Source organism: Arachis ipaensis, chromosome B5 (assembly GCF_059453495.1).
Source record: "Arachis ipaensis isolate K30076 ecotype BB chromosome B5, ASM5945349v1, whole genome shotgun sequence".
NCBI classification, from domain to species: Eukaryota; Viridiplantae; Streptophyta; class Magnoliopsida; order Fabales; family Fabaceae; genus Arachis; species Arachis ipaensis.
The window spans coordinates 9,109,133-9,125,809 of NC_142440.1; the positions used below are offsets into that span (position 1 = coordinate 9,109,133).

Consider the following 16,677-nt stretch of genomic DNA (forward strand, 5'->3'; position numbering starts at 1 on the left):
AGGAGGAGGGAGAAGAAGAGTTTTGAATTATGCATAACTTATCAGCATACATACACTGAAAATTCTGAAACAATACACTCAAATATCTTCGTGTTACACCGAAATTTGCTACAAATACAGAAAAATATTTTCTTTAATGCAGAACTTTTACATTACATTTAGAATAAATTACCATTTGTACCCATAAAAGATACAGACGCTGACAAATGTACCTATATAAGAATAAAACGACAATTGTAACCACGGAAGATGGCTTCCGTGTGCCAAGAGTACCCAACCAGACCAATTACGTAACCAATGTCTGGGTACTCTTGGTACACGGAGGTCATCTTCCGTGGTTATAATTGTCGTTTTATTCTTATATGGGTATATTTGTCAGCGTTTGTATTTTTTATGGGTACAAATGGTAATTTACTCTTATATTTAATTCAAACCATCAACGATGAGCAACAATTTTTACAAACAAAAACAACACTATTCACCTACAGAATCTTAAACTACTAACGAAAACATTAACTAGAATCGAACCACATCTCAGCCACTTGATTGGATTCAAAACAATAATCAACTTCGTTCTGGTTCACTTGACAATCTAAACTTGAATTATTCATTATTTTCAATAACGAGATAACTGTTCAAAACTGATTTTAGAGCTTGATTTCAAAAACATAGAGAACGAACGAAGAGAAACGCAGAGAACGCAGAGATGGAAGAGAACGTAGATCGAAAACGTTAAGAAAATTCGAAAACAAAAACGAAATCCTTTCGTAAAAGGCAGTTATATATTCGCGCATTGATTAAAAAGTTAGTTAGATTAAAAGGCGCCTAAAGTGAATTAGGATAAAATGACTTGTATAAACTTGTATGCAGAGAATAATTGTAAAAAGATATAAAAATATAACTTCAACGAATAAGTTTGTTATTTCGTTTGACCCAATTATTAGTTGAGATCCATTTTAAATAAGAGGAAGTCTGAAAACCAACATTGCACGATCAATATTGCAACCAACACTAATATTTAAAAAAATTATTTGAAAACTCTTAATTAAAAATAAGATCATTCCAAAACTAATCTAAAATCAAACTCAACAAAAAAAAATAGTTAGATTTTAGTAACTTATTATATAGTATTAACTGAAATTGACTATTATAATATTAATTCCATAACATTACTCTTTTAATAATATTACCTGAAATTAGCTCCCAAATAGAATTGATAAAGTTACGTGAACTTTTAGTTAAAATATATTCATTTTTAAATTAATTATAACAACTAACTTAGTTCCCATTTCAACTATTACATTAATTCACACAATTAATCTAATGCAAAGAATTTTCTTTTTCTACGACTTTGCTGAGATGTATAAAATACGAGAACCAATACTTAGAACTTACTCTTTTACTTCCAAATAATAAGTATATGATTATTTATCATCATTCATACAATAAAAATAATTTTTTAAAATCACTTAACCTCCCTTATCATGTAAAATAAGTAAACTCAAATAACTCATTTCCATATAACGTTATTGCGAACGTTACTAAAATATTGTGCTAGGTTTACCATTTGAATAAGCTCATTCTTTTTTGGGTATATGATCATGAAGGGAGGTTAGAAGTAATCAATATTCAGGGCTAGCTGGATAATATCATAAGTGAAGTTCAACTTATATGATATGATATATACGTATATAAAGATATCATTTTTATCATTATATTATATATTATTTAATGGTTAATTGAATTTGAAATAGAAGAAAGGTATTAGTTGACCTGCTAAAACAATAATGATGGATGTAAAAAGATGCTTTGTGGTAATGATGTTACTAATGGAAGCTAAGTCAAAGAGAGAGTGATGAGATGAGAGGAATGAAGAAGTGGACATGGTGGTTAACGCATTGATAGCAACCTCAGAATTATACCATCATAAGAAAGAGCCCCCACTATATATTATTGATGCGCATGCTTATATTATTACCCTCCCTCTTCCACAACGAAACACCATAACAAACAAACACAAACCAAATATTCCTACACTACATTTATAACTCAAATTTTGTATTTGAAACTTGTAAAACATAAAGCAAACAGCCAAGTGTACATTAATTCCTTGTCAATATTCATCAAAGTTTCAATATTCCTTCATATGACTAATCACCATCATCACAATTTTGAATACATAAATAAATAAAAAGTACGAAATCACCAGTGAGTTTGATGATTCCTCTGGGCCTGAAGAAAATTCTATATATAAGAAATAGCTATAAGTAATTAGGACTTGGTGAAGGCAATTCTCTTCCTTTTATAATTTTATTTGGGGTGAAAATTAATAATTTATGTTCATTGAAATGATACAATATGCAAATATATTTATAAGTATTAAGGAAATTGATATAATAAAAGAATTTAATTTTGATGTAAGCAGAGTAGTTTTACACGTGTATTCAATTATATAATGTCACATCAGTAAAAAATAACTATTTTTTATATTGACCGCATGAATAGTCATCCAAAAGAATAGATGTGATTGCACGACTGTGTAAAGTGCTTTACGCTGTTAGTGCATCAACATTAAACTCATAATAAAAACATAATATCCTATAATAAATATTCAAATATAATAAATAATTCTAATAAATATTAATTAATCTTAATATATTCTAGTACATAATACAATATTATTACATCATCAACTAAATAAGACATTCCCTTCTTCTACAATCGTGAAGCACATAACAAAGATTTTTAAATTCATATCAAGAATTGAAGGGCTTAAAACATTATTTATGCAATATTGCCATTATTACTTGATGATACAATATTGTTCCACTTTGATACAAATCTACAAAGGTGATATTTCTTTTAATTTCCCCTTTTACAAATAAAAGTTTTTTTTTTTTTTGTCAAATATATTGGACAACAACTCTTAATTTTAGACATCACAAACTTATGTATACTATACACTTACACAGTTACACACACCTTTAAAGATTTTATCTACTATGAATTCGAATGCAACATATTAAGAGGCATCATATATTGTCACTTAACCAAAGCCTCACTTTCAAATTAAAGTGTTTGTTTTCAAAAAAAAAAAAAAACACAAATGATGAGACACTACTAATTCAAATCCAAACATGGAGTGTTTTTGTTTAGTTGACAAACCTACAATTAGTCCTTACTTGGCCCTGTTGTCCAGTGAGCACACTAATGCGGCCCATTTTCTCCATAGAAACAGCAAAGTCTCTGAAGAAGAGAAGAGGCCACTTGCTATACGTGTTGACCAATGAAGCAGTGGTATTGTCACCCATTAGAGCCTGGTCTGATAGAAGCAGCCCTGAATTGTTCAGCAGGTTTCTGTAATACATGTTGTCGAATGTGTTGGTTGTCACAGGATCCAAGGGTGCCAAGTTTGTGTCAGAGCTAGCTTGGTTTGGACATAGGTTTTGTAGATTCTGTAGTAGTGAACCATCTAGTGTTGGATCCGATTTACCAGTTCCACCAAAGTTGAATAGCCTTGCCTTGAATGTAAAGCATTGTGCAAACCCAAAGGTGTGTGCACCTGCATGCATGCATTACATAATATTCAAATGATGACTTGTATTATCTAAATCAGTCACTTATATAGAACATATGTTTGTGATATATATACAAATATATAGTAGCTGATTTTGTGACTGATTTTTTACGTGTACATAACATTTTTAATGTATTAAGAATGAAGAAGCGAAGCAAACCTAGGAGCACTGCTACATCCTTCAATTCAAGACCTTTGGCAACGAACTTGGCTGTAATATTTTCAAGTGGATCAAAGGGTGATGGCAAATTATTTGCCTCGCTCTCACTTGCTGTCGTGCCATCTCTACGACCAAGAGGGACAACCCAAAATGGCCCTTTACTCTTACCAAATTTGAAGGAAAAATGTTTAGTTTAGTTTGTCATGCATGTTTAATATGGGTGTAGCTTATAGAGTACTAATTAATTAAGGAAAAGTTTAGGGGCCAGCAACTTTGTTAAATTTTGGCCAGCATGTAACCAGCAAAGAAAAGTGAAATCTCACACCATTAAAACCATCATTAATGGCTATTTGATGGCTACAAATCACAAAAGTTGCTGGCCCTAGCATTCCTCATTAATTAATAAGATTAGAGAGTCTTACAAGAAAAACAGCTTCTCTTGCAGCTAGAGTTAGTATATCAGCACATGACACAGTGGCTGGACATGCCTTCTCTAATGCTGATTTGATTGTGTCAATCACCTCAAATCCTCTCACTGAATTCTTGTTAGGCCGAGCATTTTTCTCCCCAGTAAAAGTGCTGGTTGTATCAAGCAGCACAGATCCATCACATCCCTATATAGGAAGAAATGAAAGATGAACAACATATGTAGATTCAACCTTATTAGTAAATAACATATCTTTTTTTATAGTTTGATTGTGTTTTATGTGGGTTATATATAGAACAAGCCCAAAACCAAGCAAATAACATAATTTGAAAGCCTGTTTACGTTGACGAAACAATCATGGAAATGAAGGCGCAGGAGAGAAGCTGCAATCCTTGTGTCATTGTTCATAGCTGACAAAACGTTGTATCTAACGATTCTGGTGAGGTTTGGGCAAGTTGAGTCGTAGAAATTATAGTAAAGTTGAGAGCACACTAAAGGAGTGAGGAACACTAGCCAGAACAAGAAAAGAAAAGGATGCTTATTATTAGTACATTCCATAATGAAAGCAAAAAAAAAAACGTGTTATAAGATAAGCAAACAAGTAATAACAACTGAGTTATATGTTAGAAGATGTGTGTGTGACATGAATAACAATTTATAGAAGACAAGGTACATGCATGATGCATGCTAGTTAACTTTTACAGAGAGTGGCAGAGCCACTATCCAATTCCCGTTTTGGTTTTAGTCAAAACTTGCGGCTCTTCCTCAAATATTTTATTACACTAGGAGAAATATTTAAGGATGATTAGTATGGAAAAGTATAGCAACCAAGTGTATAATCGTCTAAGAATTAAATAATTTAATTAATTATAATTATTAATAATTAATTTTAAATTTAAATAATTAAAAACTGATTAAGTAAATTTAATTAAAAATTAAAATTTTTTTTTTTTTTACAGCTGTAATACAAAAAATTCAAAAAATATATTAAAAAATATCTATTTAGTATATAAAAAAAAATATTACAATACTTAGCAAAACAAACATCTATATATATCAATTTATTTTTGTTAAGACAAATTTTAAAATTCAATTTATTAAAGAGTTGACAAAAATTGACTAGACCTTAGTTAGTTCCTAACAAAATTCAGTGTTGTTTTTTTTTTTATCATTATTTTTAGTTATTAATGATAAAAACTATAAATTTTAGTGACGCTATAATATTCTTCTTAGACATTCCCATTTTTAATGGGAGGCCATTAACAATTGCTTAAGTGGCAGGGTGGTGTTATTGGGCAAATTACATGCTCTTTATTTTAAAATAGTTATTATTTTGAATTTTTATATATTTTTAGGGGATATTTTTATAAAGACGTAAAAAATATTTTTTTTAAAGATATTTTTTAATAATTAAAATTTAACATATATAATCACTTAAATTATATTATTTTTATCAAAATTAAGTCAAACAAATTAATTTGATCGAAAAATAGTGAATCAAATTTTGAATCTGTCTAAATTAATATTATTTTTTATAAAAAATGACTACAATATCTCTATTATATAAAATGATTAAAATACTCTTATTATATATATTAATTTTGAGGATTCTAAATTCTAGCCATTTTCTTCTCTATCATTATAGGGTTAAAATTTAAAGTTTTCAAAATTTAATTTATTAATTTTTTTGCTAAATTGATTTGTCCGGTCTAATTTTAATAAAAATAATACAATTTAATTTATTTTATGTGTTAAATTTTAATTTTTAAAAAATATCTTTAAAAAAAGACGTTTTTAACATCTTTATTTAAGTGGCTCCCATATTTTTATACCAATCATATTATATGTAGACTAAAATCAGCCATCCGAGTTAGTCATTAGTATAAAATATATAATAAAATATAAATACACATTAAAAATAAATTAAATTACACATATATTTATATATAAATATATTGATAGCTGATTTTAGTATACAAATATCATTTTTGTTTTTATATAAATACGTACCATGATTTTTTATAAAATACAAAGTAATTGAATAAAATATTGGAAAAGTTTAGGACATCAGCAACTTTTTCAAATTCTGACCAGCATGTAACCAGCAAAAAAAGTGAGTCATTAAATAAAATTTCGCACCAATTTTACACCATTAAAATCATCATTGATAGCTATTTGATGACTACAAATTATAAAAAAAAGTCAAGTATATATATGATCTAGCCATATAAAATTAAGTAACACACGTGAGGAAATAAGGTATACTATGATTTACTTTCAACGTTTATTTATTTAATTTTTCCTTGCTAGTTGCAGTTGCACTTTGAGGATAAGTTGCATGCAGGAATTTTCAAAAAAGAAAGAATAAAAATATACCGACAGTGCGCATAGCATTAGAAATTTAGAATAAGTTCTGTGAATGTGTGATGTGGTGGAATATGCGTGTACAATCATGATAATACAACCTACCAAAGCATGAGATAATAGCGCCATGATATTTTGTGGGAAACTACCACGTTACTTATCAACTTCAATTAACTAGGCAGAGGAAATTAAGATTGAATAAATATGCGTTTACAATTGAAACTGAAAGAAGCTAATTTGGATTGGACCAATTGCCTTTACTTTCCTTTTCCAAAACGACAACACTGAAATTATTATTAAAATAGTATCTCTGATTTTCCTACTTGGACTGCATAAGAGAGTGACGTTTATAGAAAGGATTTCTCTTAAATTGGATCTCAACAATGACGGGGTTAAAAGAAAAAAAAGAAATCAGAATGAATATTATTCTATTATTTTACATTTAATGCACATGGAGTAAAAACAAGTCTTCATTGAGTGGGATATGCTTTGCGATTATCTGGTTGTTAGACCTTTCAATTTCTTAATGTTGAAAGTTGAAACTTAAAAAGACCTACAATACAATCAATCCTGTAAATAATCTTTTGAAAAGAAGACAAATTAATGTCTGATTTTTTGGTATGCAGACTTAACGTCTCAATAAATTTGAAAATATATTTATTTTTTTGATTTTTTTTTTAAAATTTGAATACATCACTCTCTATTTATTTGGATAAAAATACTAACGTAGTAAAAAAATATTTTATTTCTTTTTTATCGACAAATTACATAAATAAATTATTTAAAAATCAAATTTAATCATAAACTCCGATAGAATACAGCGGTTTATATCTTATATTTTTTATTTATAATCTGCAATAGGATGTAACAGATTATGATTATGATTGTGTGTTTTAAGTGTAATCCATAGTATTCGATAACAAATTAAGTATGTATAAATAGTAAATTGTAATAAGATGTAACAGTTTACATAGAATTAGATTAAGACAAGAATGTAACCTGTTTCTAAAAATTATTTATGTAACTTGTCCAACCCCTTCCTTATTATTTATTTATTTATAGTATATTTATATTTTAAGAAAATTAAAAAAAATGGTTAAGCCGCCGACACTGATCAATTATATAAAATTTCTTTTCATATAGTTCTTACACAAATGTATGTAAAATGAGTATGAAGTCATATTTTGGCTTTTTTTTATTAATTTATTAGTGATTATTTGCATAAAGATGCATTTATATAAAAATAATATTGTAAATTATTAGATAATTTAATCAAATTTATTCAATCAAATATATTAAACCATCTAACAATTCATAATATCATTTTAACATGAAAACGTTATCACAAAAGTAACTACCGAATTTATTTTATAGATGTGGTACATATTATTTAGAATGGTCAGGCTTCAACTAATAAAAAACTAAACATTATATAACGTAGTTTTGCTTTTTTTTCTTTTTTCTTTTTTTTTTTGCCAAATTATATTTTAACACACATTTCTCTTTTTCATGAGTTCCATATAACTATTCGTAGACATAGCTAGAATTTGAACTCTATTGCACCTGCTGGCAAGTAGAGTAGCAATCTTTTTAGTTGGAATTACCGAGTTAGGATGGAAGGAATAGCAATTAAGGCTTGGATATTATACCAAATTTAAATTCTAGTTAAATCTGAGATGAGATTTAAGAATCTTATAGTATAGATGATTAGGTGTATAAGTAGTATAACAAAAAAAAATAGGAGAAATTTAACAGAGAAAAAATATTTACGATGAATATTCTTTTGTGGAAGATGATAATAAAAAAATAATTTGACATATTTAAATGAATTATTTTGTAGTTGTCATGGAAATGATTTGTTTATCAATTGTTTTTTCAGTTGAACCGACCCTAGTTGTACCCAGAAAACACATTGACAGTTAACTGAAAAGCCATAACATAATAACATAATCTAATGTCTTTGAATAATTGCTGATTCCATATGTATCCACCACATTGGGCGATGCGCAATATCGGAAGAAATCAATCTTGCACACCCCAACCTTTGATCACGATTCATCTCCATTTTTGCAAGTTGCAACCAAGTAATAAGAAACTCAGATCGTGGTTGCAACTTATTGCAAATAATTGAAGCGATGCTTCAACATTAAAGTGAAAAACACTACTAATTTATTCTGTTCATCTTCTTTAACAATCAATAATAAGCAAAAGGCATATATGTAACTAGTAGGAAATTAAAGGGCAAAAAGAATGATACGGAAAATACAGCTTGGAAGAGCAGAGGAATGTGTCAAGAACATGCAGTGCTTTTTCCTTTCATTTGAATGACTCTTAAATTAAAATAGTAAACATCATAAGAAAGTTTTTAAGTCTACCAATACACTAATATTTCAGTAAATTTTAACATTTGATCTTAATTATATATATTACATATATTTTTTATAATTAAAATCAACCGTTAAAAATTACTATAATACTAATGTACCAGTACATTTTAAATTTTTCCGAGATCATATACTATAGAAACTACAAATTCGATGATTTCTCACTTTAAAAAATCTTTTCCATGTTCTCATAAGGGCATAGATAATTACATGATGAGTTCAACACAAGTTACAGCAGAGGTAATCAAAGCAGCCCTGAGTACAGTCATAGCAGCAAGAGCAACTGCATCATCAACAGAATTATTAATGGAACATAGAAAACCAAAATGAAATGTTTAGGAAGGAGTACTGACCAGTCATTGATGAGCTTGTCTTGAGTATCATCCCCGCCGCCTTGGGAAATATCAATGGATTGTGAAGGAGGAGGATCCATCTCTCTCTCACACACACACAACAGGAAATAGTGAATGTGATGAAGGGAGGAAAGTAGTGAAAGCGAAATGGATATATACAAATCGAAGAACGCACGTGAATGGACCTTGTCATCACTATCACGCCTTCATCTTAACCGTTAGTTGCGCTTAATTTACCCCATTATATTCCTCAATAAGTCCACATATACCAAACTACTATTAATAAAAAAATGGATAATAAATTGTGGTGCTAAATTAAAGCAGCACATTAAGTTTTAATTTTTAAGTATTAACTCATAAGTCATGGTTTGTTCTGGTTTTATATCATTTTTCACCTAATAATAATTCCTCACTCAGCAGAAAGAATGCATAAAATAAAATAGGAAACAAGCACGTCTTATTCTGAAATGTATTTTGTCTGCAAACTGCTAATTGAACGAGGAATCAAATACTAAATCAACCCCGCAAAATCATTTGATTAACAAATACTATTTACTATTGAGAAAGATTAACGGGCAAAATTCTAGCAAAATCTTAATATACTATATGCAGAGGCGGAGCCTCGTATTAAGGAAGGGGCCAGTGCCCCAAATTTCAAATTTTTAATGAGAAGTATTTGTAGTAATTAATTAGTTATTATTAGTATTTTTAATGGTGTGAAATTATATCTAATGATGTGAGATTATTCATTTTTTTGTACTGGTTAAATGCTGACTAAATTTTAATAAAAGTAATGGCTCCCTAAAATTTTTTTAATTATTAATTATGTATTAATTTTAATTTATTACACATAATTTTTTAATTGTTAATTACTAGTGCGATAGTTAGTAATTTATCTATTCTATCTATCTATTCTATCTATCTATTTTATCTATTTTATTATATAAAAATCAGATTTATACATTTAATGATGGAGCTGACGTGACATACTTTTGAGAGTGTTTTCCAATTTATTTCTTTTAACTCATTAAATACAAGTTATTACGATAAACTAACTATATCAACTAATTAATTTGATTAGATATTTAAATATCATATAATTTATTATAATTTATATCAATTTGATTTGGTAGTATTTCCTTATTTTAATATTCTCTTAGTATTTTTTAATTTATTTTTTTAATTTATTAAACCAAATTTATTGTATATACTAATTAATTAATTTGATTAATTTATTAGTCATCAAAATAATAAATCTATGAATAAAATAGGAAACTAAGATATTTTTAACTAATAATTAAATCAAATCATATATATTGAACTAAATTCAAATCATGTGAATTAAAGACTAAATTAAAATAAGATAATTTCTTACTTATTCAAGTTGAGTGCAATAAATACAAATTAATTTTGTTAGATAATCATAGTTGTTTGGTCTACTATATATAGATGGCCATATAAAATTATAAAAATCATTATTTTTATCGCTCTTGCTATTTCAACTCTTATTTTCTTCTTCTTTTTTTTTTCTTTATGTATAATTTCTTTTATGTATAAATGTACCCAAAATGAGAAAGTACGGATGAGTGTTTTATTGATTGTTTGTTTGGTGAATATATCTCAATTTTTCAAAGTGGCCGATGTATTTTTTTTATAGTATTAGATAGAAGAATATTTGTTAAAATGAATATACCCATTGTAATGAATTTTTTTCAATTGTTATATTTTTATGTTAGTCATGTAAATTCTTTGAAGGCACAAGATAATAAAATAGGTTGACTTTAATATCATTAGAAGCTAAATTTAATGGTTCAAATAAGCACTACTAATTATGTTAAAAAAGTAATTTTGTAATAATAATGTGATTTACATATTAATTTTTTCGAATAAATTCATTTCAAAATGTAAAAATTAGACTCAATTACGTTAAAATTTTAAAGGTAATATAGAATTTGGCAACAAAATTAACATTCATTAAGAAAATAAATTTATTTATGGCTATTTTCTAATTATAAATAATAACAAGACTTATGAAAAAATATTAATGTCATCATTCTTATTAATTAAATCATAGTATTAGGTAGTTGATAGTTTTATAGGCGGAAATTATTAAGTAATTACGAAAAAATTAGAAACGAACAAGCAATAAAGATTAAAAAAAATCTATTATATAATACCAATTTCATAATTAAAATATGTCACACATCATATTCTCATATATTCTATTTATTATCTATTCTATTATATAAAAATCAGGTTTCTACACTTAATGATGGAATTGACGTGACATGCTTATGAGAATGTTTCACGATTTATTTCATTTAACTCATTAAATACAATTTATTATGATAAATTAACTATATCAACTAATTGATTTGATTTGATATTTAAATATCACATAATTTATTATAATTTATATCAATTTGATTTGGTAGTATTTTTTAATTTATTTCTTTTAATATTCTGTTAGTATTTTTTTAATTTATTAAATCAAATTAATTATACTAATTATCTATATTAATTAATTAGATTAATTAATTAATTATTAAAATAACTAGTGTATGAACTCGTGCTCAGCACGAAAAAATTTATAAAAGTAAAAAAAAATTATATGCTTCGATATTTAAAACAAAAATCCAAAATAATAATTATTTTAAGAAATTTATAAAATTATTATCAAAATCAAAGTTTAACTTAAAAAAAGTGAGTAATAATTATTTTATATTTTTTAAAGTCAAATAATTATACACTGATACAGAATTTAAAATAAAATTAAAATATTTACATTAGAATACTATTTTTTCAAAGACTTCTCTATAAACAACATTGATGGTTGAATTTGCAGTCATTCCTACGTGATTCATAAGTAAAACTTTTAAACTTCTCTTACTCTTAACTCTTGAAACCCAAACCTACAATGAGTTCTCACAATCAAAGTTTAAATCAAAGATGTCACAGTTCAAATCAAATAACCAAGAGTATTCAAACTCCTAAGTCGTCTCTCAAGAAGTACTTCTAGAACAACGAGTGTGCAAATCCGATTGTAGTGATCAAGGGGTTGTCAATGAAGAAATAAAAATATAAAGCAATAAAAGAATATGCAAAATTGTAATGATTGAACTAATAAAGAAATTAAAGAACCGACTATGTAATATAAACAAGTAAAGTATAAAAGAGATCAATATAGAAATGTATGAAAGATTAAAAGCATAAAAAAGAGTCTTGGCTTGGAGTGAGCTAAGGGTCATTTCCTTGTTGGAACCACAACTATGACAATTATGATGAATTAATCTCACTTGATCAACCCTCACATCGGAAGGTAAGTTAAATGAGCATAAGTGTTCCCAACCCACAAATCCTAAATTGCTTGCTAATTGGCTTAGCAACAAATTAGCGTTAGTAGGAACAAGAATATTTAACAATCCAAGAATTGAAACTAAATGTTGGACATTCCAACTCTAGAAACCAAATTGCTCACTTTATCCAAGCCAAGAACAAAAAATTTAGCCTAAAACCATGTTTGACATTTTGTCAAACACTTGGTAGGCAAAAACCTTAAACATGGAGAAAATGAGAAAATGCTTGAAACTAAAAGCAACAATTGATCTCAATCAACAAGAATAACACAAGGAAGCATGAAACAAACATCAAACATCAAATTCATCAATAAGAAATTAAAATTACAAGAGAGAAGCAAAATTGAAATATGACTTGAATTAGAAGAAAGAGTAATGACAATGTAACTATAAAGAGTAATAACAAGAGAATACTTACAATGAAAGCTAGCAAAAACCAAGATAAAAAATGGAAATAGAACTTGAATATAAAACTCTAATATAAACCCTAATAGAGATGATAAAAAACTTAGAGAAAAAAAACTAACTAAAGCTCCCTACTACTACTCCTAAAACTATACTAAAATGATATGCTATCCTATGTTGATCATTTCTCCTCCAATATGAGCTAGAAGACTTCAGAAATGGGCCTCCAAAGCTCCCAAATCGCGAGGCACGTGCTATTTTAATGAAGTCATGTGCGGACACCTGTGCGGACGCACAGATGCGTGCGTCCGCACCCCCTCGCGAGAAATCCAGTCCTATGCGTACGCACAAGTGGCCGTGTGCACACACACTAGGCGATGCTTGGTTGGACATGCGACGTACTTGAAACACTCCATGCGCTCTGATTGGGCGGCTGTGCGCACGCACAGGTAGCTGTGCACACGCACGCGTCTCTGAGCTCACCTCCTTTGATTCTTCAAGTTTCCTCTACTTTGCAAGCTCTTCTTCCATTTTCTCCAACTCATTCCTACCTTATACACCTGAAAATACTCACAAACAACATCAAGGCATCGAATGGAAGGCAAATGGAATAAAATAGATTAAATTAAGCACAAAAGAGCACATTTCTATAATCAAGCGCAATTTGGAAGAAAAGTTCAAAAGCATGCTATTCAAGGGAATAAGTGCAAGTTTATATGATGAAAATCCATCCAATTCTAACCAAAAATCATCATCAAATATGGATTCATCAGTTGGCCATGTGTAAAAACTGGTTTGGGCAAGTACAATCCAACATGAGATAAAGTTTGTCCCTGAGACTTATTAATTGTCATGGCAAATGATACTATTATGGGAAACTGTCTTCGTTAGAATCTAACTGGGATGGTTTCATTTGTTGGTACCATATTCATTCTTGGAATTAAAGCAATATGACCAACATTGTTACCCGTTAAGACTTCACATTCTATGGCATGATTTCCAAGCTTCCTAACTTGTAGCATTGTACCATTACAAAGACTACTGGATTGGTCAATATTCCTCAGTAACATCACCGGAATACCAACCTTGAGTATTAATTTATGTGGAGGTAAACCAGAGCAATTCATGCTATTCAGTAATTCAGGACCATAGAGATCTAGTTGACTCTCCATATTCCCTTCATCCATACAAATGGAATCCAAACTAAGATATAATTTCTCCCCTCCAGGAATGATAGCCATTAGATGGTTGTTGACCTCTTCAACGATGTCTAGTGTGGGTGTCAGTATAGTTCTTGCTTTGAAAAAAATTCTTTGAGGACATGTTTTTCAAAATATTTGGATAAGAAAAATGAACCAACTCATCAAATGCCTGGTCCGAAGAAGGAATAACAATATCTCCTGGAAGACATATCTCAGATTCACCATCAATATTGTCACCTATTAGACCATCACCAACTTTCAATAACCACTCACCAAATTGCTCTATCTCATATTGATCTGAAGCAGTCGTCCCTACAGAGAGTCTCATGTTTTTTGTTAGTTTAAGCACTTGACAAAACTTCCAAAGGTAAGACGAATTCACGGTTGAATGAACGATATCTTGTCTCAATTCTCGTAGAATGATAGGAAGAATTTGTCTAAAGTCTCTACCTAGTACAACCACTTTTCCTCCAAAGGGCAAATCTTTGCTATATGTTGGAGAACACCTCATGATATTACCCAAACATTTATCAAGCGCTTCATAGCAGTACCTACAAACCATTGGAGCCTCATCCCAAATTATAAGTTTAGCTTTCAACAGCAACATTGCTTGAGGGGAACCAGGTTTGATGTTACATACAGAATCCTCAGTTATATTCAGCAGTATTTTGAACCTTGAGTGTGCCGTTCTTCTATTGGGAAGAAGTAAATATGCAATACCACTCGAAGCAATGTTTAACACTATATCACCCCTTGATCGAATCTCAGCAGGCATAAGGTTCCAGAGAAATATTTTTCCAGTACCCCATGACCATACACAAAGAAAAAATCCCTTCATCACAATACACAGCTGTAACAATTTTATCGAATGCATATCTCTGCTCAGGTGTTGCGATAGCTAACATGTCTGAGATATTTTTCTTTAAATCATCCCTATTAAAGTTTAGCTCTTCCATAATAACCCTTTTGGTTAACAAAGAACTATCAACTTCAGTTGCTAAAGGCATATGAGGATAGTCTTTCAAGGTTTTACCATAGGAATATAAGATCTTGTCTATATCCATTAAGCACAACTGCTTAATCTCATCATCTAACATTGTTAACTCTACATATTATACAATACTGTAAAATTCAATCAAACTAAAAATGATCAATAAGGAAGAACTTTTATCATTGTAATTAATAAAAACTCACCCCTCATGTTCATCATGGCTCTCTGTCGATACAAAATATCATCTGAGAGTTTATGCCAACATCTATCCCAGACATGTTTTGGTCTTGAGATATTGTTGGATGTTAATAGAGTGACAAATAACCTCCTAACATATGATCCTGAGGCCCATAAGCTTGCTTCCTTAATTGCATTAATGAATTCTTTGTCATCTTGCAAGAGTCCAAGGGCGAAGCATGCATCTCTATATGTAGCATAAATTATTTCTCCTACTGTTCTTATATCTTGAAAACTCATACATCCTCTTTGAGTATTCAAGAGAAGTCGTTGGTAATATTCTTTGGTATTTGCTGCAAAAAACTTAGTTAAAATTCGACTTTTAAGTTGTTAAATGGATTAAACTACGCTATTTTAATTTTTATGTAGCTACACATCCGCATAAGAATAATTTTCCAAAAAAATATAAAAAAATAAAAAATTGTGTAATCTACATATTATAACTGTTGAAAGTTATTTGAACATTTATTTTCTAGTGTAGATAAATCGAATAAAATGGACGTGGAGTACAGGTTGTTAAGATTTTAAATTTAAATCATTAAATAAGTAAGATAAAAAATGAATATAAACTCGTCATTACCTGTAGGTACATGAGTCAACCTTCCAATTGCGAAACCTTTTTTTCGAGAAAACCACTTTGAAGAATCGTTCTTCCAAACAAATTTGGTTGGAAACTTATCATAAGTCAGACTTCGAGCATATGGATATGACATGTTCACCGCTATCCATCCCAAAAAATGGACTTATGAGATATTGCTCTTTCGACGATATCATTCACATTAGAAGTTTCACCATAAACCACAGGTTGCTCATCCTCCAAATAGAATGGAAGTCTAATCACAAATGGTTCTTTCTCTTGGATTTCGTATCCAAATAGACGCCAGACTGCCTCACATACCGAAATGTACCTATAATCATAGTAATTCATAATTTCGTCAACAACTTGTGTGGCTTCTGACGGATCACCAGCATTGTATAGAGTAGTTGTTACGCGGTCATTACCCTTGTGTACATACTTAAACAGATACTTAATAGAACTTATTTGGCATGTGTATTCCATATTTATGTGGCACCTGAACTTGAGCAACAATTCTGGATTATACGGAACAATGAACTTATTGTCTAGTATACATTCCATTTTCTTCACTGTTCGACCATTATCAGTACGCCTATATTTGGGAAATCCGGCCTCATCAATGAGTGTTTGTTGTATAAACTCTT

At 29.2% G+C, this 16,677-nt stretch overlaps 2 protein-coding genes and 1 long non-coding RNA gene across 3 annotated transcripts; all 3 read right to left on the reverse strand.

Moving 5' to 3' along the window:
* Window positions 1-2,763: 2,763 nt before the first annotated feature.
* LOC107642793 (Peroxidase superfamily protein) lies at window positions 2,764-4,935 on the reverse strand. The gene is made up of 4 exons (XM_088488830.1): window positions 4,507-4,935; window positions 4,160-4,351; window positions 3,738-3,900; window positions 2,764-3,562 (listed from the first exon to the last, which is right to left on the reverse strand). The coding sequence occupies exons 1-4, from the start codon at window positions 4,720-4,722 to the stop codon at window positions 3,153-3,155; spliced, it is 981 nt and encodes a 326-aa protein (XP_088344956.1). The 5' UTR covers window positions 4,723-4,935; the 3' UTR covers window positions 2,764-3,152.
* A 3,392-nt stretch (window positions 4,936-8,327) lies between these two features.
* Window positions 8,328-9,489, reverse strand: LOC107641674 (uncharacterized). The gene is made up of 2 exons (XR_001620395.3): window positions 9,266-9,489; window positions 8,328-9,195 (listed from the first exon to the last, which is right to left on the reverse strand). It is a non-coding gene; the product is annotated as an uncharacterized LOC107641674 (long non-coding RNA).
* Window positions 9,490-13,913: 4,424 nt separating this feature from the next.
* On the reverse strand, window positions 13,914-16,169 carry LOC148563325 (uncharacterized). Its single transcript, XM_088486738.1, has 4 exons — window positions 16,037-16,169; window positions 15,191-15,333; window positions 14,383-15,078; window positions 13,914-14,282 (listed from the first exon to the last, which is right to left on the reverse strand). Exons 1-4 carry the CDS (start codon window positions 16,167-16,169, stop codon window positions 13,914-13,916), a joined length of 1,341 nt encoding a protein of 446 aa, XP_088342864.1.
* Between the last annotated feature and the right edge of the window lie 508 nt (window positions 16,170-16,677).

Coding starts and splice junctions, on each gene's coding strand:
- LOC107642793 (XM_088488830.1), bottom strand. CDS start 4,722: ATGGAATGTACTAATAATAAGCATCCTTTTCTTTTCTTGTTCTGGCTA. Junction 4,352..4,506: donor TCCATGATTGTTTCGTCAAC/GTAAACAGGCTT, acceptor CTTCCTATATAG/GGATGTGATGGATCTGTGCT. Junction 3,901..4,159: donor CAAGAGAAGCTGTTTTTCTT/GTAAGACTCTCT, acceptor AAATTTGGTAAG/AGTAAAGGGCCATTTTGGGT.
- LOC148563325 (XM_088486738.1), bottom strand. CDS start 16,169: ATGTCATATCCATATGCTCGAAGTCTGACTTATGATAAGTTTCCAACC. Junction 15,334..16,036: donor GTTGACTCATGTACCTACAG/GTAATGACGAGT, acceptor TATAATATGTAG/AGTTAACAATGTTAGATGAT. Junction 15,079..15,190: donor GTTCTTTGTTAACCAAAAGG/GTTATTATGGAA, acceptor AAATTGTTACAG/CTGTGTATTGTGATGAAGGG.